Source organism: Poeciliopsis prolifica, unplaced genomic scaffold (assembly GCF_027474105.1).
Source record: "Poeciliopsis prolifica strain line A6 unplaced genomic scaffold, Auburn_PproV2 SCAFFOLD234, whole genome shotgun sequence".
Taxonomy (NCBI): Eukaryota; Metazoa; Chordata; class Actinopteri; order Cyprinodontiformes; family Poeciliidae; genus Poeciliopsis; species Poeciliopsis prolifica.
The window spans coordinates 55627-82251 of record NW_026562609.1 but is presented as its reverse complement, the minus strand read 5'-3'; the positions used below and the strand labels follow the sequence as shown (position 1 = coordinate 82251).

Here is a 26625-nt window from a genome sequence, read left to right as displayed (position 1 = left end):
AACAGGACATGTTGCTGTTTACCTCTTTCATTTTCCAAGAGAAGTGTGGATGCTGCCTAAACTACTCTGTGTTCCTGCATGGGATTATGAGAAAGTTCAAACAAATGTTTTTCGTGTTAATAAATGACGAAGCTTGAAACAGAAACCAGAACATCAGATTCCCTAAATGAATGGGATGTTTGTAATGGTTCTTCTTTCTCTGAAATACAGATATTGTTTAATGATGTTTTCTTTTTCAGCTCCAAGTCATATGTGCAAATGAGAGACATTAACATGTTGTGACATTTATGTGTGGAGAGATTCATTCACTTTGCACAGTCAAATCATTTGTAAATAGGAACCCAAGCTTCTGTAAATACCAGCTCAGTTGAGGAAGAGGCACAGAGTCACCATCAGTTGGAGCAGAAATGGAGCAGAAAGGAGATCAGAGGAGCCAGGACCCCTTCTCCTGTTCGATCTGTCTGGATCTACCCAAGGATCCGGTGACGATTCCCTGTGGACACAACTTCTGCATGAACTGTCTTAAAATTCACTGGGATGGAGAGAAAAAAAACTGCAGCTGCCCTCAGTGTGAGAAGACCTTCACACCGAGGCCTTTCCTGGAGAAAAAACACCATGCTAGCAGCTTTAGTGGAGCAGCTGAAGAAGACTGGACTCCAAGCTGCCACCGCTGACCACTGTTATGCTGGACCTGAAGATGTGGCCTGTGATTTCTGCACTAGGAGGAAACTGAAATCCATCAAGTCCTGTTTAGTCTGTCTGGCCTCTTACTGTGAGGAACACCTTCAGCCTCATTATGATTCAGCTACTTTTAAGAAACACAAGCTGGTGGAACCGAACAAGAACCTGCAGGAGAACATCTGCTCTGTGGATGAACATAAAGGCCACAACACAGTGTCAGCTGCAGCAGGAAGAGCTGAGAGGCAGAGAGAGCTGGAGGAGAGACGAGGAAACATCCAGCAGAGAATCCAGGACAGAGAGAAAGATGTGAAGCTGCTTCAGCAGGAGGTGGAGGCCATCAATCACTCTGCTGATAAAACAGTGGAGGACAGTGAGGAGATCTTCACCCAGCTGATCCTCTCCTCCAGGAAAGAAGCTCTGATGTGAAGCAGCAGATCAGATCCCAGCAGGAAACTGAAGTGAGTCGAGTCAAAGATGTTGAGGAGAAGCTGCAGCAGGAGATCACTGAGACTGAAGAGGAAAGACGCTGAGCTGGAGCAGCTCTCACACACAGAGGATCACAACCAGTTTCTCCTCAACTACCCCTCACTGCCAGCACTCAGTGAGTCCACACACTCATCCAGCATCAACATCCGTCCTCTGAGACACTTTGAGGACGTGGCAGCAGCTGTGTCAGAGCTCAGAGACAAACTACAGGACGTCCTGAGAGACTCATGGACAACATCTCACTGATGGTCCACTGAGGTGGATGTTCTGCTGTCAGAACCAGAACCAAAGAGCAGAGCTGATTTCTTAAGATATTCACGTGAAATCACCCTGGATCCAGATACAGCTCACTGTTATCTGAAGCTGTCAGAGGGAAACAGGAAGGTTACAGCTTTGGATCAACATCAGTCTTACTCCAGTCATCCAGACAGATTCACTTCATGGTGGCAGGTTCTGAGCAGAGAGAGTCTGACTGGTCGTTGTTACTGGGAGGTGAGTGGAGAGGGAGAGGCGCTATATAGCTGCTTCATGCAAGAATATCAGCAGGTCAGGAAATGAATGTGGATTTGGTCGAAACAACAAATCCTGGGCTTTAGATTGTCACCAAAACAGTTTCACGTTTGGTACAACAACACTGCGACCTCCATCTCGGTTCCTCAGTCCTCCAGAGTGGGGTGTACCTGGACCACAGAGCAGGTATTCTGTCCTTCACAGCGTCTCTGGATCCATGACTCTCCTCCACAGAGTCCAGACCAGATTCACTGAGCCGCTGCATGCTGGAGTTTGGCTTTACATCTGTGGAAGCTCTGCAGAGTTCAGCAAACATTAATACATCTGTTTTCTTCACCAGTGTAATTAGCACTGATATATATTGCAATATTATTTTCATTTAAGTTTCCATTTTTGTTCTTAGCTCATGTAGACAACAGAATACAATCACAATAATCATTAAACTGTAATGGGATCTACTGTTTGTAAAATTTACTTTACTTTATCACTCTGGTTATGGGTTGAATCTACTAAATAATGTATGTCTTGCAAAAAGGCACCATACCAGCAGAAAGACTTGACTACTGTGTTCAATAAAGAGAGAAAAAGACTTTCATTTGGTTTGTCTTTTGTTTGTGAGCTGCTGAAACTTCAGCGTCGGTCTGCAGGTGTTGGATGATGTGGGAACAAACGTCACAGTTTTATGAGGAAGGAACATGCACATAGATCTGCTCACTTCTCTGAGAACTAACTGAGAAAAAGGAGAACAGTCTGAGGTTTGTTCCCGTCCAGCTGCCCGGATCAGAAACTCTCACGTGACCCTATGACCTCCTGTGGTGACGGCTGGTTTGAGTCATTTTCAGCTCATAAAGCTGATTTTTCCAGTTTTCTGCTCAGATTCATCAGTGAGACAAAGATAATCACTCCCACTTTGAACATATTTTCATCCACATCCCAGTTATTAAGCGTTATTATCAGAATGTCAAACCAAAGCTCTGACATTAACTTTATCTAAAATCCCAAAATATGTGGTAATTTTTTTCAGTGACTTTAGAGAACTCTAACCTGCTTTATGCATTTATTATGACAGTTTAATAATTATAACAAACGATCCCCATGATGAGTCTGAAAGCTGTGAAACATTTCAAACCTTTCATTTCACCAACATGCCAACATTCAGCTGCTCAGCTTTAGATTTCCGGATGTGTTCAGCAGATGATTGACGTCATTTTTCAGAATTTTGCCGTTATTATTTGTATGAAGGTTAGATTCTCAGTTACTGGGAGTCATAAAGAAATGTCAGTATTTTTTCAGTTTTATTGGGGAAACATGTTACCTCAATCCATCAAGCCTGATGATGATTTGACAGTCAAATGACCAGAACAGAGCTGCATACGGCGCCTGCTTTGTCTAAGCTAGAAGAGAAAATATCAACATTTGCATGCTCACATATTTACATTTCTGGGATGCAGAACTTCCTGGTAGCTTCTTCTCATCCAGTAACAACCAGAACGGCGCCTTAAAAGAAGAAGATGGTTAAGATTAAAGTAGTTTGTCATCAGGTATTAAGAGTTTCATCACTGCTTAAATCAGTTTAGTGAATGTCAGTTTATGCACGAGTGAAGGTTCATGCTGGGTCGACTCAGTGGGTTCATGCTGTGTAGGCTCAGTGGGTTTATGCTGTGTAGGCCCAGTGGGTTCATGCTGGGTCGGCCCAGTGGGTTCATGCTGTGTCGGCCCAGTGAGTCAGTCTGTTGGACTCAGAGCTTTAAACTCCTTAGAAAAGAATCAGAAATGCCACAAAAAGGCCGAACCAGCAAATGAAGGATTCTTTTTCTCTAATGAAAGGCAGAACTGGTATTTCTGATTCTGCGGAGAGATTGGAGTTTATATGTCTGAGTTTTGGTGATTCAGTCAGTTGTTAACAGAAAACTCTTGTGGATATAATTCAACTTTAATACTTTCACAGACTTTGTCTTCCTGCAATTAAAACTTGATATCTCTCACTTTTTTTCCTGCTCTGGAACAAACCTTGACGCTGGATGCAACTAAAACCTGATGAAGGTGAAAACTGATTGGCTGCAGCTTCTCTGCTCTGACACATGATCAGAGATCAGAGCTTTATGCTTTATATGGTTTCAGGAAACGTGACTCACATGGTCAGTGTGACTGAGAACAGAAATGGAGCAAAATCTGGAAAACCAAAAACTTTCTCCTGTTCGATCTGCGAGGATCTACTGAGGGATCTGGTGATGATCCAGAACCGTATTAAAATCTGGGTCCTCCAGAGTAGGAGTGTGCCTGGATCATGAAGCAGGTATTCTGTCCGTCTACAGCGTCTCTGGATCCATGGCTCTGATCCACAGAGTCCAGACCAGATTCACTGAGTTGCTGGAGTTTAATGTGGTACAATGCAGGTTCTGCAGAGATCTGTAAACCCAATTAGATTGTCTTTTATTGTTATATAACTAAAACATTTCTCCGCATGAAAATCCAATCTTCTCTGGGCTCTGATAGTTATGCTTTAGTATTTGTATGTTCTGGTTTCGGTTCTGCAGATTGAAATGAACTGAAGTTGCTTCTGTTTTATTTTCTGTAATCCAAAGAAGAAATTGAAGCTAAAATCAATTTAGAACTGATGCTGTTTTCTCCTCAATTCTTTAGATTTAGATCAGAAAAATAAATGTCTGCCGTTTTGTCTCTTTGGGTTTCTTCAATAAAACAACTTGATCAAAAAGAAATGTGGAAAGTTTTAATTTCATTATTGCAAAAAAATTTCATTTTCTTCTTAAAAAGGAATATGTCTAAAAAATATTGTGTTAAACAAACAAGCATAAAAACAAGTGAGGCTCAATTTGTCAACAAATAAAGAGTCACATTAAAACAAACCATGGGCTGGTCGCCACCTGGTGGTGAGTTGTGGTACTGCAGGGGAGACTGTCGATCTGGTTCCAGGTCTTTCTGTAGGATTTAACTTTTTGGGGTGGAGAATGTCACATGTTGGAAAAGTTTAAAAAAGGAAACCATCTCACTGGGAGCTGCTTTTTGTTCTCTGATGAAATGACAAACCTCCACCACGTTTTAATGTGTTAACGCAAGAAAACGTATCATAGCCAAAACTTTCAAAACTGTGAATGTGACTACAATAATTTAAAATAAGTGCAAAAACAGGAAATCAGTTCAAAGTGATACTATGGACCTTCTTGGACTGGTTAATAAATAAGCTGCAACTGGAACCAATGATGGATCAGAAGCCAATGTGAGCAGAACCACAGAGGTCCAAGTCAGAGGGATGAAAGCAGGAATCAGTTTTTCAACATTTTTTCATTTGAAAAAACTTTTTGCTTTACAGAGTTTGTTTAACTGATAATGAAAAATATACTTTTAGACAAAGAATGTTGCTTGTTTCTCTGATTTAGAAGAATTTATGGCAACATTTGAAGAAGAAGAAGCAGGAATAAAGAGAAGCAAGAGGATCAAATAGAAAAGCTACTGGATAGGTAATCCACCAGGGCTGCTATCTTAACACTTTATTATTCCTGGAATCAAAGCTTTATATTCCTCCCTCTTCCTGCTCAAACACACCTTGAAGCTGGGAGGAAGCAACAGCTGCTGAAAGCTGATTGGCTGCAGCATTTCTGCACTGACATGTGACTCATAGATCAGAGCTCAATCTTTTTTTCTTCACTGAGTTTCTGTTTCAGGAAGTGAAACTCACACAGTCACTGAGACTGAGAGCAGAAATGGAGCAGAATCAGCCGGACAGAAAACTTTCTCCTGTTCGATCTGTTTGGATCTACTGAAGGATCCAGTGACGATTCCCTGTGGACACAGTTACTGCATGAACTGCATTAAAAGTTTCTGGGATGAAGGTGAGCAGAAGAAGAACTACCACTGCCCTCAATGTAGGGAGACATTCACATCAAGGCCTGTTTTAAAGAAGAACATCATGTTCGCAGCTTTAGTGGAGCAGCTGAAGAAGACTGGACTCCAATCTGCTCCTGCTGACCACCGTTATGCTGGACCTGAAGATGTGGCCTGTGATTTCTGCACTGGGAGGAAACTGAAATCCATCAAGTCCTGTTTAGTCTGTCTGGCCTCTTATTGTGAGAAACACCTTCAGCCTCATTATGATGTGGCTCCTTTAAAGAAACACAAGCTGGTGGAACGAACAAGAACCTCCAGCAGAACATCTGCTCTAAGCATGATGAGGTGATGAAGATCTTCTGCCGCACTGATAAGAAATGTATCTGTTATCTCTGCACTATGGATGAACATCAAGGCCACGACACAGTGTCAGCTGCAGCAGAAAGGACTGAGAGGCAGAGAGAGCTGGAGGAGAGACGAGGAAACATCCAGCAGAGAATCCAGGACAGAGAGAAAGATGTGAAGCTGCTTCAGCAGGAGGTGGAGGCCATCAATCACTCTGCTGATAAAACAGTGGAGGACAGTGAGGAGATCTTCACCCAGCTGATCCGTCTCCTCCAGAAAAGAAGCTCTGATGTGAAGCAGCAGATCAGATCCCAGCAGGAAACTGAAGTGAGTCGAGTCAAAGATGTTGAGGAGAAGCTGCAGCAGGAGATCACTGAGCTGAAGAGGAAAGACGCTGAGCTGGAGCAGCTCTCACACACAGAGGATCACAACCAGTTTCTCCTCAACTACCCCTCACTGCCAGCACTCAGTGAGTCCACACACTCATCCAGCATCAACATCCGTCCTCTGAGACACTTTGAGGACGTGGCAGCAGCTGTGTCAGAGCTCAGAGACAAACTACAGGACGTCCTGAGAGACTCATGGACAAACATCTCACTGATGGTCACTGAGGTGGATGTTCTGCTGTCAGAACAGAACCAGAACCAACAACAAGGGCTGGATTCTTGAGATATTCATGTGAAATCACTCTGGATCCAAACACGGCTCACACAATGCTGGTTCTGTCAGAGGAGAACAGGAAGGTAACACATTCTGATCAGTCTCAGTCTTATCCAAGTCATCCAGACAGATTTATTACTAATACTCGTGCTCTGAGCAGAGAGAGTCTGACTGGTCGTTGTTACTGGGAGGTGGAATGGAGAGGGAGAGTTTCTGTAGCCGTCGCGTATAAAAATGTCAGCAGAGCAGGAAGTCCTATTGAATGTGTATTTGGACGTAATGACAAATCTTGGGCATTAGAGTGTCAGTCAACCAGTTTTAAATTTGGTCACAACAACATCTGGACCTCCATCTCAGGTCCATTTTCCTCCAGAGTGGGAGTGTTCCTGGATCACAGAGCAGGAGTTCTGTCCTTCTATAATGTCTCTGGATCCATGACTCTGATCCACAGAGTCCAGACCACATTCACTGAGCCGCTATATGCTGCAGTTTTGCCTTGGAACAAAGGAAACTCTGTACATTTCTTAAAACCAAACTAGATTTTCTCTCTTTTGCCTGATTGGTGATCAGGACTCATTGCTCTTTTCTGCTCTGCTGTTCTTTATTTTCTGGTTTAAATGTCGTTCTGTGTTTCCAGGAGCCATAAAGTGCAGCTCATGTTTTCTTTCAGTATTGACAGAAATATTTCTCCATATGAAAATCTAAAACTTTCTGGGTTCTGATGGTTTTGCTTTAATATTTGTATTGATAAATTTGGATGTTCTGGTTTCTGTTCTGCAGAATAAATGTTGTTCTTATTTAAATCAGTTGAGATTGAGAAAACTTTTTATGTTTTCTTCATTGTGATCCAAAGAAGAATCTGAAACAAACATAAACTTTGAACTGATGCTGATTTATTTGACAATAATGTCATTTATATAAAGAAAATAAATATATGCTTTTCTGTCTCTTTAACTTTCATCAATAAAACAAATTGATTACAGAGAAATGTGGAAATTTTTTCTCTTCATTATTACAACAAATTATTATTTGGTGAGCTGATGGGTTAATTCTAACCCTAGTAAATAAGGAGATAATAGTAAAATTTCCAGTTCTGCTCTTTATTCTTCGCTCTAAATCTGTGATCAGATCCTGTCTGACCTCAGATCTCTTTGTTCTAAAGACTGGAAAACACCCAATGTGTGCAGGAGCAACAGATCCATCCATCAACATTTCTTGTGCAACGATGTTACTTCACAAAATATAATGTTTACCATGTGGTATCTTTTATAACTTTGTACTGTTGTGTTTTAAATGGTAAAGCACTTTGAAGTGCCTTGTTGATGAAATGTTCTCCACAAATAAACTTGATTGCTTGCTGACGCAGCAGAAATAGTGATGATGGATGCAATGTGTTTCCCCAAATTTATTAACAAAACATTTGCAATTTATTTATACTGGTGGTCAGAGAATAAAATGAGAAATGATGTACTAAACTTTGTTGACTGACAAATCAGGATGTTTCTTGTTCAAACCGATGAACAGACTCTATATTTCTGGCGTTTTCAGCCTATCACTGATGTGATCAGGTCTCTGAGGAGCAAACCATGAACATCCAGCTTGGTATCTTTCCATAAATGTTGAAATTGTCCAACAACTCCTAAACTTACGGATGGCTTCAATCATCCAGGAGCAAGTTTTTATTTACCCTGATCCTGCTTGGTTAAATTGTGCCACAGAGTCTAAAACAGATCCTAATAATTATGCAAAAGACTAAAGAAATGAATCAGTATCCATATGAGCCAAATAAAAAAAGAAGAACCTCTCAACATCATTGCGGTAGATAACACTAAATTATCTAAAGTATAAATTTAATAATAAACAGTAAATATGTTGTTTTTTATTTCTTCAACAGCAGATAGAGCAATTAAATTAAATGTTTCCCACCATATATGTCAATTATCTCATTTCTCCAGCAACAATGACTCCTTATTTCATTCTTTGACATTGTGAAGAAATTAGATTTTAGAGATCTGACTTTTGATGAAGTCAGTTGCTTTGAACAGATGACTATTAAACTTTGACATTTTTTACTTTAAAAGCCAATATCTCTGTAGTAAAAGCAGCCTGATATCCCTTCCCCTTCTTCCTGCTCTAGTGGGCGGAGCCAATGTCTCCTGAAGCTGAAAGCTTATTGGTTGCAGCCTTTCTGCACTGACATGTGACTCATAGATCAGAGAAGAAAAATGTTCTGTTCCCAGGAAGTGAAACTCACACAGTCACTGTGACTGAGAGGGAAAAGGAGCAGCAAGCAGTTCAGCTGGACCGAGAAACTTTCTCCTGTCCGATCTGTTTGGATCTACTGATGGAACCAGTGGCTATTCCTTGTGGACACAGCTACTGTATGAACTGTATTAAAGATCACTGGGATAAACAGGATCAGGAAGGAGTTCACAGTTGTCCAGAATGCAGGAAAATCTTCACACCAAGGCCTGTCCTGGAGAAAAACACCATGCTAGCAGCTTTAGTGGAGCAGCTGAAGAAGACTGGACTCCAAGCTGCTCCTGCTGATCACTGCTATGCTGGACCTGAAGATGTGGCTTGTGATTTCTGCACTGGAAGAAACTGAAAGCCATCAAGTCCTGTTTATTCTGTCTGGCCTCTTATTGTGAGAAACACCTTCAGCCTCATTATGATTCAGAGACATTTAAGAAACACAAGCTGGTGGAACCGAACAAGAACCTGCAGGAGAACATCTGCTCTGTGGATGAACATCAAGGCCACGACACAGTGTCAGCTGCAGCAGAAAGGACTGAGAGGCAGAGAGAGCTGGAGGAGAGACGAGGAAACATCCAGCAGAGAATCCAGGACAGAGAGAAAGATGTGAAGCTGCTTCAACAGGAGGTGGAGGCCATCAATCACTCTGCTGATAAAACAGTGGAGGACAGTGAGGAGATCTTCACCCAGCTGATCCGTCTCCTCCAGGAAAGAAGCTCTGATGTGAAGCAGCAGATCAGATCCCAGCAGGAAACTGAAGTGAGTCGAGTCAAAGATGTTGAGGAGAAGCTGCAGCAGGAGATCACTGAGCTGAAGAGGAAAGACGCTGAGCTGGAGCAGCTCTCACACACAGAGGATCACAACCAGTTTCTCTCAACTACCCCTCACTGCCAGCACTCAGTGAGTCCACACACTCATCCAGCATCAACATCCGTCCTCTGAGACACTTTGAGGACGTGGCAGCAGCTGTGTCAGAGCTCAGAGAGAAACTACAGGACGTCCTGAGAGACTCATGGACAAACATCTCACTGATGGTCACTGAGGTGGATGTTCTACTGTCAGAACCAGAACCAACAACAAGGGCTGGATTCTTGAGATATTCATGTCAAATCAGTCTGGATCCAAACACGGCTCACAGTTATCTGAAGCTATCAGAGGAGAACAGGAAGGTTACAGTGATGGATGAGCCTCAGTCTTATTCTAGTCATCCAGACAGATTCACTTCATGGTGTCAGGTTCTAAGTAAAGAGAGTCTGAATGGATGTTGTTACTGGGAGGTGAAGTGCAGAGGGACAGAAATTTATGTAGCTGTTGCATACAACAATACCAAAGCAGGAAGTGGCAATGAATGTAAATTTGGAGGTAATGACAAATCCTGGGCTTTGGAGTATTCCAAAAACTGTTATAAATTTGGTCACAACAACATCTGGAGCTCCATCTCAGGTCCAGTTTCCTCCAGAGTGGGAGTGTACCTGGATCACACAGCAGGTATCCTGTCCTTCTACAGCGTCTCTGAATCCATGACTCTGATCCACAGAGTCCAGACCACATTCACTGAGCCGCTACATGGTGGAGTTTGGATTTGGAACAATGGAAACTCTGCAGAATTCTGTAAACCCAAATAAATTTCTGTTAAGATTGTTGACTGGGATTTACTGTACTGATGTCTTTTTTTTAGCACTTATGTTATTTATTTTTCTTTACTTAGTCTAATTAAAATTTTTAAAAATTCTAAAAAGTACATAAATATTTTGTTCCTACAACAGTGAGGAACTGCACTCCACACAGACAACAAAGCCGGTGGAATAAAACGCAGAATCCCAGGAACAACAATATAAAGAGTTGCACTGTGTGAATATATGACATGTTTTTACAAAAACCCTGTCCTGCGGAAAATCGGTCTTTTTTGTACACAATTGCGGCAATAGAAGGAACATTTTCTTAGCTTGAAGTGAAATAAAGCATCTTTGAAGAAGCCATGGATCCAATTAAATATTCAATAATCTGTGTCTGTATTCTGGTCAAGACTGGACTTGACCACAATTTGATCCTGAATTATGTGGAAATGATTTTGGAAAATATGTTTGACAATCCGGACAATGAGTTGCTTTTCATTACCTACCTTGGGGATATCCTGATGTTGATTGGTCAGAAACATTTAAACCCGACACATGATGTAAAATTCTTGAAGTTCAACCAGGTATCCAGATGAATTCCTCTAATTCTTGAAATGCATAAAAAAAAAAAAAACATACAATTGGTTTGAAGATTTTTCAAGATGTGATGGAAAAAAATATGAATTGAATATTATTCATTTTCATTTTATAGTAAAATAAAACTATAAAAAATTTTAATCCAAAATTTAGATTAAGATTAGAAGAAAGAAACAACCTCATTTTGATTCATTAAACAGGAAACTACATTATGGTCTTGCACAAACAGAACAAAGACATTTTGGTGTAAAGAATATTTAATATTTTTGGGTTCAACATAGATTCATAAAGTGCATAATCGCTTTTTGCGCTTCTGGTTCCTCATTTCCTCTGATGAATCCTCTATAAAGTCAATTTTCTTTTAATTGCCTCCTTATAGTGCCTCTTCAAACAGCCTCTCTATCTCGTTTTAGTTAATTTTATATTAAATATGTATTTTTATTCAACAAACAAAGTAAATAAAACAGCAAAAAAGAAAAAAAAAAGAATAAATACGCAATAAATAAGTAATATTTATTCTCCACCAGGGGGCGCTGCCTCTTGTATTGAGGTCGTTTCTGGCTCCAGCTGCAGACTTCAATTCCCAGAATCCTTTGCTCCAACCTGCCTGCTAGCATGACTTCCATCCTTCCAGAGCAGCAAACGAAGAGCAAACGGATAACTTCTCCGCCTCCCCGAACCTGAAATCAGCCGCAAAAACACGTCCGACGTTTTTATCCAGAGAACATTAAATCTTGTCTGGGCGTCTCTGCCAGGTAAGAGTTGTGACGGAGTGAAATATTAGCGTTAAAGGAAACCCGGAGGAAGCTTTCTAGCTAGCTGGTTGTCAAATGAACGCAGTGATGCAGTAAAAGCGGCCAGAGAGCCGCTCAGGGCTCGTTTATCTCATTTTCTCTGTTTGTTTTGTCGCTTTTTGTTTTCCTACCTGGCCAGGTGACTCAGATGACCGTTTGAAGGGACATTCCGAAGTGTTGTGTTTTTTCGAGGCCTTGTCAGCTTGTTTATGTCCGTCAGCTTTTAAACCTGATCTAAAATATCTGGGTCTGTAGAGACTTCCAATGAGTTTGTTTACATAAATACTGAAATCACAGTTTTAATTGTATAAACTGTTCCCTCCAGTAAAAATGTGTTACCTGGTGAACAGGTGCGTCCAGACACATCCTGGAAGGCTGAGTTGTGACGTAACATCAATATATTTAATCTTAATTTATTACTTATTTACAGTTATGGTTATGTTTGAAGCTCTTCTGGTTATCTCTTAAAGCAGGGATGTCTAAAGTGTGGCCCCAGGGCCATTTACAGCCCTCTGCATGACTCTGTTTTGGCTGGTTGGTCTGTAACTCAAGAATGTAGCAAATTTCAATTTGAGATTTTTACAGACAAATATTGTTATTCACTATATTTATTTATCCTTCCATTTAAAACATCAACTGTATTTTGGATCAAATGATTTATAGAATCCTTTCCTACAATGATTTTGCTGCTTTGCCTTATTAAAATATTGTCTATTTAGTATATTATTGTCCACAGTCAATTTCTTAATAAATAAATCTTTTCAGTTTTAATTTAAAGAAAAAACTATTTAACATTTTGGCCCTAATGTTACAACGTTTGGACACCACTGTCTTTCAGTATTATTTCACTATTATTTAACAGGAAACTCTTAAGGTAATAATATTAAAAGTAAAACTTAGAGCTGTTGTTGTTGTGTTTCAGTCTTTCTGCGTTCTTCCTCCTCCATCTTTATGTTTTCAGACAATCCGGTTTTGTTGAAGTAGCTGCTTGATAAAACCAGTTTCACCTGCACTGTCATCATCCTTACCGGGATTATTTCCTCCTTACATGTTTTAGATCAGTGTTTGTTTTAGAGGGTTAGCGTTATCGTTCCAGGAGTCTGCGCTTATTCAGAGTTGCCAAGTCTTTGAACGCCAATGTTTTTGGTTTTATATATATAAATCTCTAAAAGCTTCTGCTCACACTTTGATATGCTCTTACATTTTTGGATATGATGGTAGAAGTTTTCTTTGACGATTTCAGTCTGTCTGAATCTGTCACCTCTGGGAAAGTTGCAATTTGGAGGTGTGTGTTGCTTGTCACATACAAGCCCCTCTCCTGACTCATCTCAAAAGCTGCTACAAAAAATTATTATTGATGTTCCTAAAAGCTTTTTTTTCTCTCAAAAAGTTCACATTTATTATGTTGTGCAAAAATAACATGGAAACAAATTTCCGTACTTCAGTCTGTGTTTTCTAGCTTTGGACCTCGTCTTCGTCAACCAACCTGCAACTGAAACATTTTTTATTTGCCACAAAAGCTCAACACGTGTTTTCAGACTGAACACAGCCACAAATGAGAAGTTGAGAGGCGATATTTCCTGTCAGTAGAAACGAATTCATCACATGAATTCATTAACACTAACTTCCCACATTGGGGAATATTTAACTAGGTCATCAGATGCTGGGAAAGCTGCTCACCTTTTATTTTTCTAAACTTTTCTCCCTTAGACTCAAATTATCTGAAACAGTAAGAATGAAAGAGTCCATCTGTGATCCTTTGTTAATTCATAACATGTTTAACAGTAAAAATGCCGGAAATATTTGTGCTCATATTACAGCTTTAATCAACCATAATTGAGCAAATTTGGATCCATAATATTGATTTATTTTCTCCTAAATGAATAAGAATGAATTTTGTCAGCCATGTCAGATCTAAACCAGTTAAAATGTAAAGTTGCTTTGCGGGTTCAGAGGGAAGTGAAGAGGAAGCTGCAAACTGACTCTGTTCATAATGTGAGAAAAATATCAGCCTGTGGACGTAAAACCGTTTTATTGGCCTGGTTTTATCTCACTGGCTCCAGATCTGGGTTTGGATCATGCAGATCTTGACAGATTTTGTGTATTATTTCTATTATATTTACTATAAATATATGACTTTAAAAAAGTCTTTAATATACAAAAAAATGAAGATTTTGCTCAGACTGTTTGTAAAATGTGGATTTTGTGAACCTGTAGGAAACAACATCAACAGCAAAACACTGTTGGAGTTTGAAACATGTTTTATGTTACTTTGTATGAAAACTACTAACAGTTAAAGTAAATTTGCAGTTAGTTTCACTTCCCCAAGTTCGCCGAGGAGGAGTTAAAGCTCTACAATAGTCACAGGAAAATATACTTGTAACATTTGTTTGAGGGAAATACATGTCACTAGTTTTAAGTGAGTTTTCAAGCAGGTCTGTAGAAATAACTGTCTCTATTGTAACCCTGACAGATGATATTCTGTTTCTTTCCTAAATGGAATTTGCAGTGCTTAGCAAAATGTTTCTACATTTAAGATTATCTTGAGACAAAATAAGATATGTGAACATTTTGACTTGTTCTGAGGTTTTTTTTTGACTAAACATCTATAATTGTCCCTAATCAAGTGAAGTCTACTGGAATATTAGGTGGGATATAAAACCATCATTCAGTATTTAATCTCAGAAAGACAGATACTAACTATAGGTGGGTTTTTTGTTTTTTGAATATATTGTATGAAAATGTAAAAAAATCCTCCATCACTAAAATGACTAAATGAAAACATGTTCATGTTATAGATAAACGCATCCATGCATTTATATTTAGTCACATTAATTATTGCAACAGCGTCTTCACAGGTCACACCAGTTATAACACATCACACCAGTTATAACGCATAACACCAGTTATAACACATCACACCAGTTATAACACATCACACCAGTTATAACACATCTCACCAGTTATAACGCATAACACCAGTTATAACGCATAACACCAGTTATAACGCATAACACCAGTTATAACACATCACACCAGTTATAACACATCACACCAGTTATAACGCATCACACCAGTTATAACGCATCACACCAGTTATAACGCATCACACCAGTTATAACGCATCACACCAGTTATAACACATCACACCAGTTATAACACATCACACCAGTTATAACACATCTCACCAGTTATAACACATAACACCAGTTATAACACATAACACCAGTTATAACACATCACACCAGTTATAACATATCAGTTATAACGCATCACATCAGTTATAAACACATCACACCAGTTATAACACATCACACCAGTTATAACACATCACACCAGTTATAACATATCAGTTATAACACATCACACCAGTTATAACACATCACACCAGTTATAACACATCAAACCAGTTATAACACATCAAACCAGTTATAACGCATCACACCAGTTATAACACATCACACCAGTTATAACATATCAGTTATAACACATCACACCAGTTATAACACATCACACCAGTTATAACACATCAAACCAGTTATAACACATCAAACCAGTTATAACACATCACACCAGTTATAACACATCACACCAGTTATAACACATCACACCAGTTATAACGCATCACACCAGTTATAACGCATCACACCAGTTATAACACATCACACCAGTTATAACACATCACACCAGTTATAACACATCACACCAGTTATAACACCAGTAAATGTAAAAATCTTTTTCCTTCCAGATGCTGTGATGCCGTTTTCCTCCACAAACTGACTGCAAACCGCCACATGACCCACCGCTGCTGCCTGTGAGGACGCCGTTTTGAGCAGTGGGCGGGGCCTGTCCTGTCCGGGGGCGGGGCCAGCGATGGACAGCAGGTGCAGCAGCGTGGATTCGCGGCTGACCGGCAGAGGGCTGGGTTCAGTCAGCAGCACGCCGCTGTCTGCCAGGGTGGAGTCGTACGAATTCGGGGAGAAGAAATGCATCTCAGATGTTCGGAGGACATTCTGCCTCTTCGTCACCTTTGACCTTTTGTTCATCACTCTGCTCTGGATTATTGAGCTAAATGTAAGACGATGTTTTTGCACTCTGTGTTGGTAACACTGCAGGTCCTAAAATACAGAGTTCATGCAATTAAGAGATTTATTGCTTATTTGACAGGCCTGCTGTTTATGTATTATTATGCAGAAACAATTTCAAAGCTTTTTAACAAATTGAAGAATCACTGATTGTAACTAATCCTGCAGCTGAACAATTCAAAGTTCAGTTTTCTGCTGCTTTCCAAAATTTTATGTCGTCTGAAACACATAAAACCTTCAGAGTTAAAGCCACAGACGTTCATGATGTAAAAAAGGTCAGTTTATATAGTAAAAACTCATTTTACTCAGTAAATAATTGACCTGACACATCCAGGAACAGACTGAATGTCTGTCTGTCTTGTTGGGTTTATGGCTTCGCTGCAGGTCGTCTGTCTGCGGTTGGATAGAAGGAGGTCAGGGTGTCTGTGGAGGAGCAGGTCAAGGTCAGGCTTCTGCTCAGATTCAGGAAATGTCTTTTTTTTTTGTCAGACTCTTACAATGATCCAGTTACATCTGGTTCAACCTCCAACACAAAAAAAACACAAAATTACTTCTTTTTTTGACTTGTTTGCTTGTCAGCAGTGACTCATCAAACAGAAGTGAATTTACTTCTGTTATAAATAGTTTGAGTGACTTTTTGACCTGCTGCTTCCTGTTCCGACAGCAGAGGGCGGCGCAGCTGGTGGCTCTGCTGCCTCGCAGTAGGAAGGTTCCGGGTTTGAATCCCGGCCTACGGTCTTTCAAATAATCTACACTGTTGTGTATTTTGTCTTTTATCTAGAAATCAATTCTCATTATGTCAAAAAACTAATAATGTTAAGTTTATTAAACTCAGTTTAGGGTTTATTTTTGACTTCCAAAGATGAATATAAGGAGAGTGAGAACATCCCTAACTAAACAAGAATATCATTAAAAAATCTCAACTTTAGTCTGAACATGTTTCTGTTAATGCTGTGAATATGGGCAGATCTCCAGGGCGGCATTACATTGGGGGGCGTTCGGTTGCACCTGGATGTTCTGCTGCTTTTATGCCTGTGAGGAATGAGGAGCTGCAGCCTCCATCTTGATGGTTTGGGACTTTTTGCTGCATTTAATCCCATAATCTTAATTTGTTGTGTCCAAACTGTGTTTGAAACTTTTAACTGGAGAAAGAAGGAGAAAAGTTTACTAGATGAACACAGAGAAGAAACCATGAACTGGATTCATTCAAATGGATCGATTATTGAAATAATCAGTTAATTTAGTAATCAATTAATCATCAGCTGGAGTATTGGGACTCAGACACTCAGAGCATAAATTAAACCAAAACTGTACAAAATAAATGTAAATTTTAAGTTAAAAAGTCTTTAAAACTTCTTTGTCTGTAAACGTTTCACCCAGAACTCATTTTCACTTCACCTGCTTCAATTTCCCTAAAATGAATTAAAAATAAAACAAAATCATCCTTTTGCTTTCCACGTTTTAACTCGTCAATAATCAGCTCAACGTTACGTCATGTGAGCTTTTCACAACCTGCTGTTAGAAATTATTATTATTTTATCTGCAGATGAATCTTTTCCTACAGATGATTAAGAGAAAACAAAGGAATGTTTGTTATTTTAGACAATAATTTGTTTTCTTTTTGAAACATATTTATGTGCATATTTTAATGTGGTTTAATTAAAAATCTGCAGAATGTAAATTTCTGAATCTGATTTATGCTCTGAATGCTGCAACTCTTCAGTAAAATTAATGTTGCAGCTCCAGATGAAAACTTTTGCTCTTATTTGAAAAGCTTTGGACTTTAAAATATATTCAATATATATATAACAAAATATATATATAACATGTTTATCATACTTTCTATTTAGGGTTTGTGAATTTTTGAGTGATGCTTTTGGTTGGATCCAAACTTTTTCATGTAAGATGAGGAAAATATTAAGAGTATTTAGTAATTAACATGATTTTATTGAGCAAAAACCCAAAATGTTTCTGTTTGTTGTGCTGCAGGTGAGCGGAGGCGTTCAGGCGCAGCTGGAGAAGGAAGTGCTGCACTACGACTACCATGCCTCTTTCTTCGACATTTTTGTAAGAGCGTCTCCAGTTTAGCTGTTTTTTATTCGTTATCTTCTTGTTTAATCTGAGCGGCGGCTTGTTTCCAGCTGCTGGCCGTCTTCAGGTTTGCAGCTCTCATCCTGGCGTACGCCATCTGCAAGCTGCGTCACTGGTGGGCCGTCGCTGTAAGTGCTTGTGCCTGTCAGCCGTTTTTCATTATTTAAACATAAATTAAAATCAGATTATTTCACAAAACATTCATGGAGAAAAGATCCAAACAAACATCTTAAAGGAAGTGAGGACCTTGACTGTTTTTATCTGGCTTTTGTGTTTCATTATGTTCTATATTTGTTTATTTTATTGAATTATTTTAATTTTAAGTTGCTGCAAAAAGCTTGAAGGATTCATATCCATATTACAGACTGTGTGTTTTTCTTAGATAACCACTGCAGTCAGCTGTGCCTTCCTGATTATTAAAGTCATTTTATCAAAGGTAAGAGGAAGAATAAAGCTGCTGCTGATCCAAAACTTCATGCAAATATTTTTAGATATAATTACAATATCAGGTTTAATAAAGAGTTTGTTTCTGTTACAACCTGCTAATATTTTCATCTCAGCTGAACTTATTTCAGTTTATTAAAGCTCTGTGTTCACCTGCCTATTGAACTGATTAAAATAAATACAAAATGTTATATTCTAAAATATTTAGATTAAGTCCTAATACTGACATTTTGTGATCATTTACAAAACATAAAAAAAATAAAATCCTGGACCTTAAAGTGAGATTAGCTCAGACAAATCTGAATCTTCCACATTTTATAAATATGTTCAGATTATAAAACCATCAAATCATTGAGTTTTTCTGATGAATGTGAACAGAAGCAACCAGAAAATGAATGAGTTTGTGATTTGTTGGTTTGTTTGTGAGCAGCTGCTCCTCCAAGGCGCCTTCGGTTACCTGCTGCCCATCGTCTCCTTCATCCTGGCCTGGATAGAAACCTGGCTGCTCGACTTCAAGGTGCTGCCGCAGGAGAACGAGGACGAATGCAGTGAGTTTTCTGGTCGACCGCAGATGAACATGAACTCCATGTCGGACCTGCTGACCTCGTTTGTCCCGTCTGCAGGGTATCAGTCGTTCCTGGAGGCCGTGGAGCGCGCTCCGCTCATGGGTCCCGGTCCTCTATCCGACGGCCAGTTTTACTCTCCACCCGAGTCTCTCGCAGGTCACTTATCCTAGACCAACATTTACTCCTGATCTTTACAGAGAAAAGAGCCAGAACTGTAGTTTCTGTTAAAGGCGTTTGAATCGTCACATTGATCGTTTTCTGTCCTGTTTTCAGACTCTGATGAAGATCTGGACCCAGAAAAAAGCCTGATTCAGAAAGTCTCCTAACAGGTAGAAACTCCTCCTGCAGCAGAAAAATAGCTTTTATTTTCCAAAGAAAAGAGAAATTCAGTAAAATGTTATTTCCTATGTTCATGTTTCTGATTGGCTGCCAGTCAAATTATTACAGTTTTAATCCTCAAGCCAGAAATGGATAAAATTTGACAAAAAGAAGAAATCATTCAGCTTTCCTAACAAAAGACGGGATTGAATTGGAAGAAATTATCTGGTAATTTATTCGACATCAGATTAATAAAGTCATAATAAAAATAACTTGATGAAAATCTTCCACCACAGAACTATTATCAACTAAACTTAGAGGATATGAGGCAGCATTGATTAATCATTGATGTATCTTTAAGATTAAATATGTTAAATTGAGGAAAAGCTGCTTGAGTTTGACCTTTAAAAGGTTAAAGTTCATTGGCTGAGCGGGTTTGTTCTGCTGGTTCTTCAGGTTCCTGAAGACGTCCTGCTCCGTCCACTCTGGACCTTCTGCTCAACGCCGTCCCACTTCTGGTTCCAGCCGGGTTTTAGTTTTTGCACCTTTTAAAGAATTCGTTTTTATACATAATGAACTTAAAGTCTGGTTGAACAAAAAGATTTAAATTTTTCACCATGTTTTGTTTGACACGTTTTTGGACAGCTTGTCTTAAATTTACACCATGTTTACTGTAATATTTGGTTGTTTTTGATTTTACTGTGACATAAATCCTGTGATTGGATGAAGGAAAGCGTGAAGGAGCAGTTTGATCAGGTCACTGATTTAAAGAGACTGAAAAAAGGGAAAATGAGCCTCATGAAGGATCCTGCACTGTATCATATATATATATATATATATTATATATTAAACTGCTTTTAAAAGCTGCTGTTGGAGGAGGAAACAGTCAAACAATGTAATTATTGATGCATGCCATCCAAACCGGTTGGGTTTCAGGGGAAGCTTGTCTGGAAAACAACCAATAAAAAGTGAAACCTTGTTTTCTTTTGTTTCTGACTTTGCTGGGATCTAATGTGGGAATGTTTAGGTGGAATAATTTCCTGACTTTGAAATGGGAACAGCATGTTCTTATGTCTTTCCCATTTTGAAGAGTGGCAAGAAAACTGTCAGTGACACAGGAAGTCACTGAGCTTTGGATAATCGTTTTTCCCCCCAACTGAATTTTCACAAATCAAATGTTTTAGGGACTTTAAGACTATAAAACAGGGTAGTTGTTTTAAAATAATGAAATAAAATAAAACAGTGGTTTTGTGTAATACTGTTTTATTCAGTTTGTCACATTTTAATCAACAGAAGTCAAGAATCTGAGGCAGGTGTGAACATCCGCATCCCGTCTCATCAGTGCTGCGTCAAAAACACTTTTCTCCAAAATAAATAGATACTGACTTCTTAAAAAACTGTCAGCCTTCATCTGATCCTGGATCAGTCTGGAAACGATGAGATGAACGGAAACGACAGAAATCTGAGGTGAAGAGTGTGACGTTGTAAACCTTCGTTGTTTTTATTGACGAGTTTTCAGAGATCCTTCATCCTGTGAGCGTCGGTTTAAAAATGGCAGGAGTTTAAATACAGACGTGACTAAAGTTTCTATTTTCTGCTCTTTTCTACATGAAGACAGTCGTGCTGAACATTTTACTTCCTTCTACTGCTTCTAAAGTGTCAACACTGAAACTAAGGATCAAGTTTTTTCCTTTTACAGCATCATGAGACGATCACTGAGACACAACAAACAAAAAGCTCCGTCAGGTCTTAACGTCTCCCGTTGCATTCAATGTAACATTTATCCTGCATCTCAGTGCTGAGCTCAGCAACACTTTGCTCCAAAATAAAAACGTTTGAGACGTTTCGCAGATTTTTGGTTAAAATCTCAAACATGCAAAGGTGATGCAGAAACTTTAATTTTAAACAAAACATGGAACAGGTAATTCTAAAGGAATAAAAACCCAGAAGGAGCAATAAAACGGTGCCGATGCAAAACGGCTGTTTCACAATAAGCAGCTCAAACCATCATCAAAACAGCACAAAATAATATAAATGTATCAAACTTCAGTTTGTCTCTTTTTTAAAAAGGCAGAAACTAAAAATTGGAATTTAATTTAAACATTAAAACATGTTATGGAAATGAGCAGAACAAACTATTTTCTCATAAAGTCAGGGAGAATCTAAATTTATGTTTTTTTAATTATTGCTGTAAAAATTTGATTTTTCAGGATAAAGTATGAAAATCTGTAAAATCAGTTATTGAGGTCAAGAAAATATCAGATTCTTAATCAATGTAGAACTTACTGCAAAATGTTCAAATAATGAGGAAGTAGTTATGATTTTGAATATTTTATTTATGTTGATTTGAAAGTATTTTTTGAGTTCTAACTTCCTAAAACTCCATTAATAAACTGCACTTTTCTGTTCTTCAGTTTAAAACTTGTATAAATGTCTGAACTATCAGAAGCTTCAGATTTAAATATTTATCTGCAGTTTTCTGTGATTTGAAAGAGCTGGACAGAGTAAGGAATTTATAAATATTAAAACATTTACAGCAGGAAAAAGTAGTTTTTACCTCCAACACTAAACAGCCGTCTACATTCTCCAACTGAATCTTTTGTTTTTTTAGACAAGCAAACTTGCAGACAAATTCAAATGTTGTTAAATGTGAAACAGATTAAATGTAATTCTGCTGTTAATCTGGTGCTGCATCTCTGCATGCAGTTCCCAAAGTGACCAGCAGGTGTCCTCAGAAAACACTTTATTTAGAAATTTGTGATTGGAAAAAAATTTTAAACTCTGTTTTTTATTTTACAGAGAAAATACCAAATTGAACTCAGCTCATAAATAATACATTTGTTTGAAATGTAAAAATCTTAAAATAAATGGTTGAGTTGTTCAGATTTCAATAAATGTGGTACATTTAGTGGATCCAGTTCGTTACATTTTCACACATAAAAAGTCACCCAGTGCTGATATTCTAAAAGAGAATCACTTTTCAGATTCATATGATGTTTTAATTTAGTTTTAATCATTCTGCTAATGTAGTGATTGTTCAGCAGGGGGCGATAATGGATCACTGCTGCACCTAATTTTAGGATTTATAACAAAATTAATTATTTCTGAAGGATTTACAACAAAAAATCAGAAGGAAAAAAAATCAAATCAATAAAATATCAAATTGAATCTGGTCAGGATGCGACTTGCAGGTGATTTTTAACAGTTTTTTAAATCATCGGTTTCTGCTCACAGACGTCATGATGGAAATCTCCATCGTCTCTTTCAGGCAGACGGATCCAGTTTTTACATCAGAAACATGTGGGAGGAATGTGCCGAGGAATGAGGTCCGGACTTTGTTCATGGTTCCTGTTTACACCTTCAGCAGGAGAGAGCCTGAGAACTTCCTGTTACAGCTGGGAACACTGGGAACACTGGGATTCTGCTGTGGGAAGTGGGCAGCGTGGAAAGACCTCAGAGCTGCAGCTGCTAACCTGGAAATCCCAGCAGTTCGTCCCTGTCAGGCTCAACGGAAGATTTCTAAATCGTTTTAGGCCGAATTTCTCTAAACTGTTTTTAGAAAACATTTTAATTCTTACTGTTGTTAAAAAGCAGAATAGTTTACTTTTATGATATAAATTGTAACAAATCAGCTCCAGGCCAGTTTTTACCTGTTTTAATTTTTAGGTTTAGGTGAGAAGGTTTAAATTTGATTTCATGAGATAATATTAAGCAGAAACACATGAATAAAATACTGAATTTAAAGTTTTGCAAAGCAAATATTGTTAGGTCACCAGTGGTGGGCACTACAAGCTAAAGAGCGAGCTACGCTAACCGTATAGCACTAATCATAAACATTAGTCCCACTAAAGCCACAAGCTAACATGGTATTTAGAAGAAATAACACAGTGACACATCGCAGCATATCGCCCTCTACAGGATCATGTTGTGATTTGGGAACAAAACTTTCACTCCTGGTTTCAGTTTTATAGTTGCTGGTTTTTGCTGAGTTTGTTGCAGGTCAGAACATCAGCAGATTTTAGAGCTTCATGGAGAGATACAATACTTATTGAACACTTTCCATTTGCTCAAAAAAGTAAAAAAAAAAAAAAAAAAAGAGGTGAGGAAAAGGAATCAAAGCATAAATGATTTCAAAATAAGAGCCTGTGGATAAATGCCTACATTAATGAAGCTGATAAACAAAACTTCAACATAAAAGTTGAACTTTTAAACGTTATTAAACAAAGTTGAGGTTCAGAATCTATCCAGAGAAATTAATGTTGCTACATGAGACATTTGCTCTGCTGTTAGCAGATGAACAATAGAGGGCCCAACACTGTCAGTACTGTTTAAAGGACTAAACTCTGCGTACTGCGGCGCAGCTTGGTGATGCCGATTGCTTCAGTTGGATTTGATTTTATTTTGGTCCTTGTATATTAATGAATATTGTCATCAATATAGCGGATTTAGCAAAATGTTATTCATCCAATGAGACCAGAAACGACCCTGTTGTTCTGCTGGGCAGCAGAAATCGGCCTGCAGGTGGCGATAAAGTGAAGCTAGAGCAGAAATGAGGCGGCGTGGTGAGGAGAGCATCTCAGTGGAGCTAAATCTATTCTGCAATCACTAGCAGCGCTAGAGAGTCATGAAGAGGTTTCTATATTTACTTCCCTCCAGAGGAGAAGTTCAGCGAACTGATGCAGAGAATTCAATCTCACAGTTTCAGACCATTTTCCTTTCACAGCTGATAGACAACTTGATTTGGAGCCACATGGGGATCAGCTGCTTGTTTCCAGTGCATCTGCTGCCATTCTGGCTGAAATATCTCAGCTATTTCCTTCCAGGAACTGGAGGAGAAACACTGATCCTGTTCAGACTGAGCTGCTTGCTGGGCGGCTGAGACGTACGGAGCAACAAAAGGCCCAACTGACCCGTTTAAAACACAGAAACAAACATAAAGCTGGACTCTAAAAGCTTTTCACGTAGCACCATGCCATCGGTTTCCAGTTCCTAACACTGTATCACATTTCCAGGAGTTTTTTTTTTGTTTTGTTTTGTTTTTTTAGACGAGGACGAACATCGCTCACGTGACGGTGAAGAAATGAAGAAGAAGCAGACAGATGTGAGGAAAAGCTGAGGTATCCATTCGGGAGAGTCCTGCAGTCTGACAGGAGATTTCTGCTTGTTCTGTGAGGATTGAGGTGGCAGAAGGCACGAGTCGCCAGAGCAAACTGCAAAACTAAATCTCACTTTGGTCTGGTTTCCACTGCAAATATTTCAGTGCACTGTAAATAAGATAAAATCACCCTAAAAATTATTTTTAAAAATATGAGCTTACTTTAAGTCAAAAATGTATTAAAATAGCAGAAAAAGTCCTTAGTTGCAGATTATTTCACTTATAACAAAACATTTTTCCCATGTTATCAGTGAGATAATCTGCCAATTTTTCCATCAAAGTTAAGGAACTAAAACAACCTTCTATATCTTTCTATAAGTTAGTTTTGTCTTATTTTAAGTGTAATAAAACATTTGCACTAGAAACGAGACCAAAAATACTTGGTAAGCTTCTGTGTGTTTGCAGTGTGGGGGGTTTATGAGCAGTGAGCCGCCGTCCATCTAAACAGCCGACTGAGCTTTTCTCCCTCTCACAATCAAACCACAATCAAACCACAATCAAACCAAACAAACCACAATCAAACCGGCTCTGCAGCAGATTTTTCTCTGTTTTTGTCAGAGGAGCTCAAAGCTTTCAGCTCACAAAAACCTGTGAATGAATCTGGGCCTCCGGTGGTTTAAACCCGAACTGAGACGTGTTCCAGCGAGCGGGCTGGGGAAGGGGCCGGAGCCGGGGCCGGGGCTGAGGCCGGGGCTGAGGCCTGGGAGGCTGCAGCCAGAACCGGGGCCAGGGCTGGAGCCGGAGATGGAGCCGGAGCCGGGGCCGGGGCCGGGGCCGGGGCCGGGGCCGGGGCCGGAGATGGAGCCGGGGTTGGAGCCGGAGAGGCTGCAGTTGCTCCCGCAGGGGCAGGAGGAGGAGCTATTGCTTTCAGCTCGTTGCCGGGGCAGCTCTGCGTGCTGACCCCTCGGTTGAGGGCGTTGGCGGCGTTCGGCACGGCGGGGTCGGTGCGGGGGATGTTGACAGGGCAGGAGCGGGTGCGGGCGTGGCCCTTGTGGCCCCCCGGGTGGCACACGAGGCTTCCCACGGTGTCGACGGGCGACAGGTGGCGCTTCAGCCAGCGCTCCACCCTCTCCTCCTTATACTTGATGGAGTACCAGGTGAGGAAGATGAAGAGGAAGCCGAGGAACTTGAGGCTGGCGGCCAGGCCGAAGTAGACGAAGCGCAGGGAGGTGACGTCGTACTCCCAGCAGGAGCCGTGAACGCCGCAGTCCTGCTGCCACAGCATGCAGGTGGTGTCGATGACGGCGCCGAAGTAGATGGGCGTCGGAATGTAGGCTGGGAGGAAGAGGAAGATTCAGAAAGCAAGTTTTTCTTTTCAAACCGTCCAGAGATGCTGTTTGAATTATGAGACTGACGAGAGGAAAAACTGAAGCTGCGTTTCCGTTCACCACAGAACTTTGAAAATAAATTTGCCTAATGGAAACACGCCAATTTCGTAAAAGTTCTCGTTTTGTTGATAAAATGTTTTGCTGCCATGATGAGGTTTTTTAAAATGTGGAGAAGAAGAAGAAAACAGGGAGTGGTTGGATAATTACTGCCTGCATGTTTTTAATGTCTTATCAGCTGGTCAAACTTGTTCATGTGTGATTTTATCTCTGTTACTCATTTCATGGAAACGGTTGCAAATCTTTGTTTTTTCACCATCAGAGGAATATTGACAAAGTTTTGCAAACATTTGTAAAGGAAAAGCAGCTTCTGTAAATAAAAAGATCATTCATTTAAAGCTTTTTCTTAAATAAATATAAAAGAATCATCTAAAATAAAATCTTACAAAAGAATGAAGCAGACTAAAATCTATTTTTCAGCATTTTGAATCATTTTAGGTTTACCAGGACGAGGAATTGTTCTGTTATTTATGTGAAGAGAAGACAGAACCAAACAGAACCAAACAGAATTTAACGGTGAGTTTGTTTCTGCTCACCAAGAGTCCTGAGGAGAACAAACTGCATCCCCAAAGCGAACGGCCGCTCCTGCTCTGCCACAGACCTGCAGCACAAAAACACCCAGAATGTAAAAATTAAGAAAAAAAAAAAAAACAGAAGCAGAGCCGTGTTACACTGCAAAAACACAAAATCCAACCAGCTCTAGTTCCACTGTCAAGTTATTTCACTTATTTTTCCATATTATATGTGAATAATCTGACAGTGAAACTAGTATTTTTCCAATCAGTATTAA

General features: G+C 39.4%; 2 protein-coding genes and 3 pseudogenes across 2 annotated transcripts; 4 read left to right on the top strand and 1 right to left on the bottom strand.

The window, feature by feature from the left end:
- Positions 1-396: 396 nt before the first annotated feature.
- LOC129357262 (tripartite motif-containing protein 29-like) lies at positions 397-1389 on the top strand. The gene has a single exon (XM_055026629.1). The coding sequence runs from the start codon at positions 538-540 to the stop codon at positions 1105-1107; it is 570 nt and encodes a 189-aa protein (XP_054882604.1). The 5' UTR covers positions 397-537; the 3' UTR covers positions 1108-1389.
- A 3971-nt stretch (positions 1390-5360) lies between these two features.
- LOC129357255 (tripartite motif-containing protein 16-like) lies at positions 5361-7298 on the top strand (annotated as a pseudogene).
- An 816-nt stretch (positions 7299-8114) lies between these two features.
- On the top strand, positions 8115-10695 carry LOC129357257 (tripartite motif-containing protein 16-like; annotated as a pseudogene).
- An 879-nt stretch (positions 10696-11574) lies between these two features.
- LOC129357256 (STARD3 N-terminal-like protein) lies at positions 11575-20273 on the top strand. Its single transcript, XM_055026625.1, has 9 exons — positions 11575-11752; positions 15540-15865; positions 17866-17943; positions 18018-18095; positions 18350-18403; positions 18842-18959; positions 19035-19133; positions 19251-19306; positions 19752-20273. The coding sequence occupies exons 2-8, from the start codon at positions 15665-15667 to the stop codon at positions 19301-19303; spliced, it is 681 nt and encodes a 226-aa protein (XP_054882600.1). The 5' UTR covers positions 11575-11752; positions 15540-15664; the 3' UTR covers positions 19304-19306; positions 19752-20273.
- A 287-nt stretch (positions 20274-20560) lies between these two features.
- The window catches only part of LOC129357254 (solute carrier organic anion transporter family member 5A1-like), a 34330-nt pseudogene continuing 28265 nt past the window's right edge, over positions 20561-26625 (bottom strand).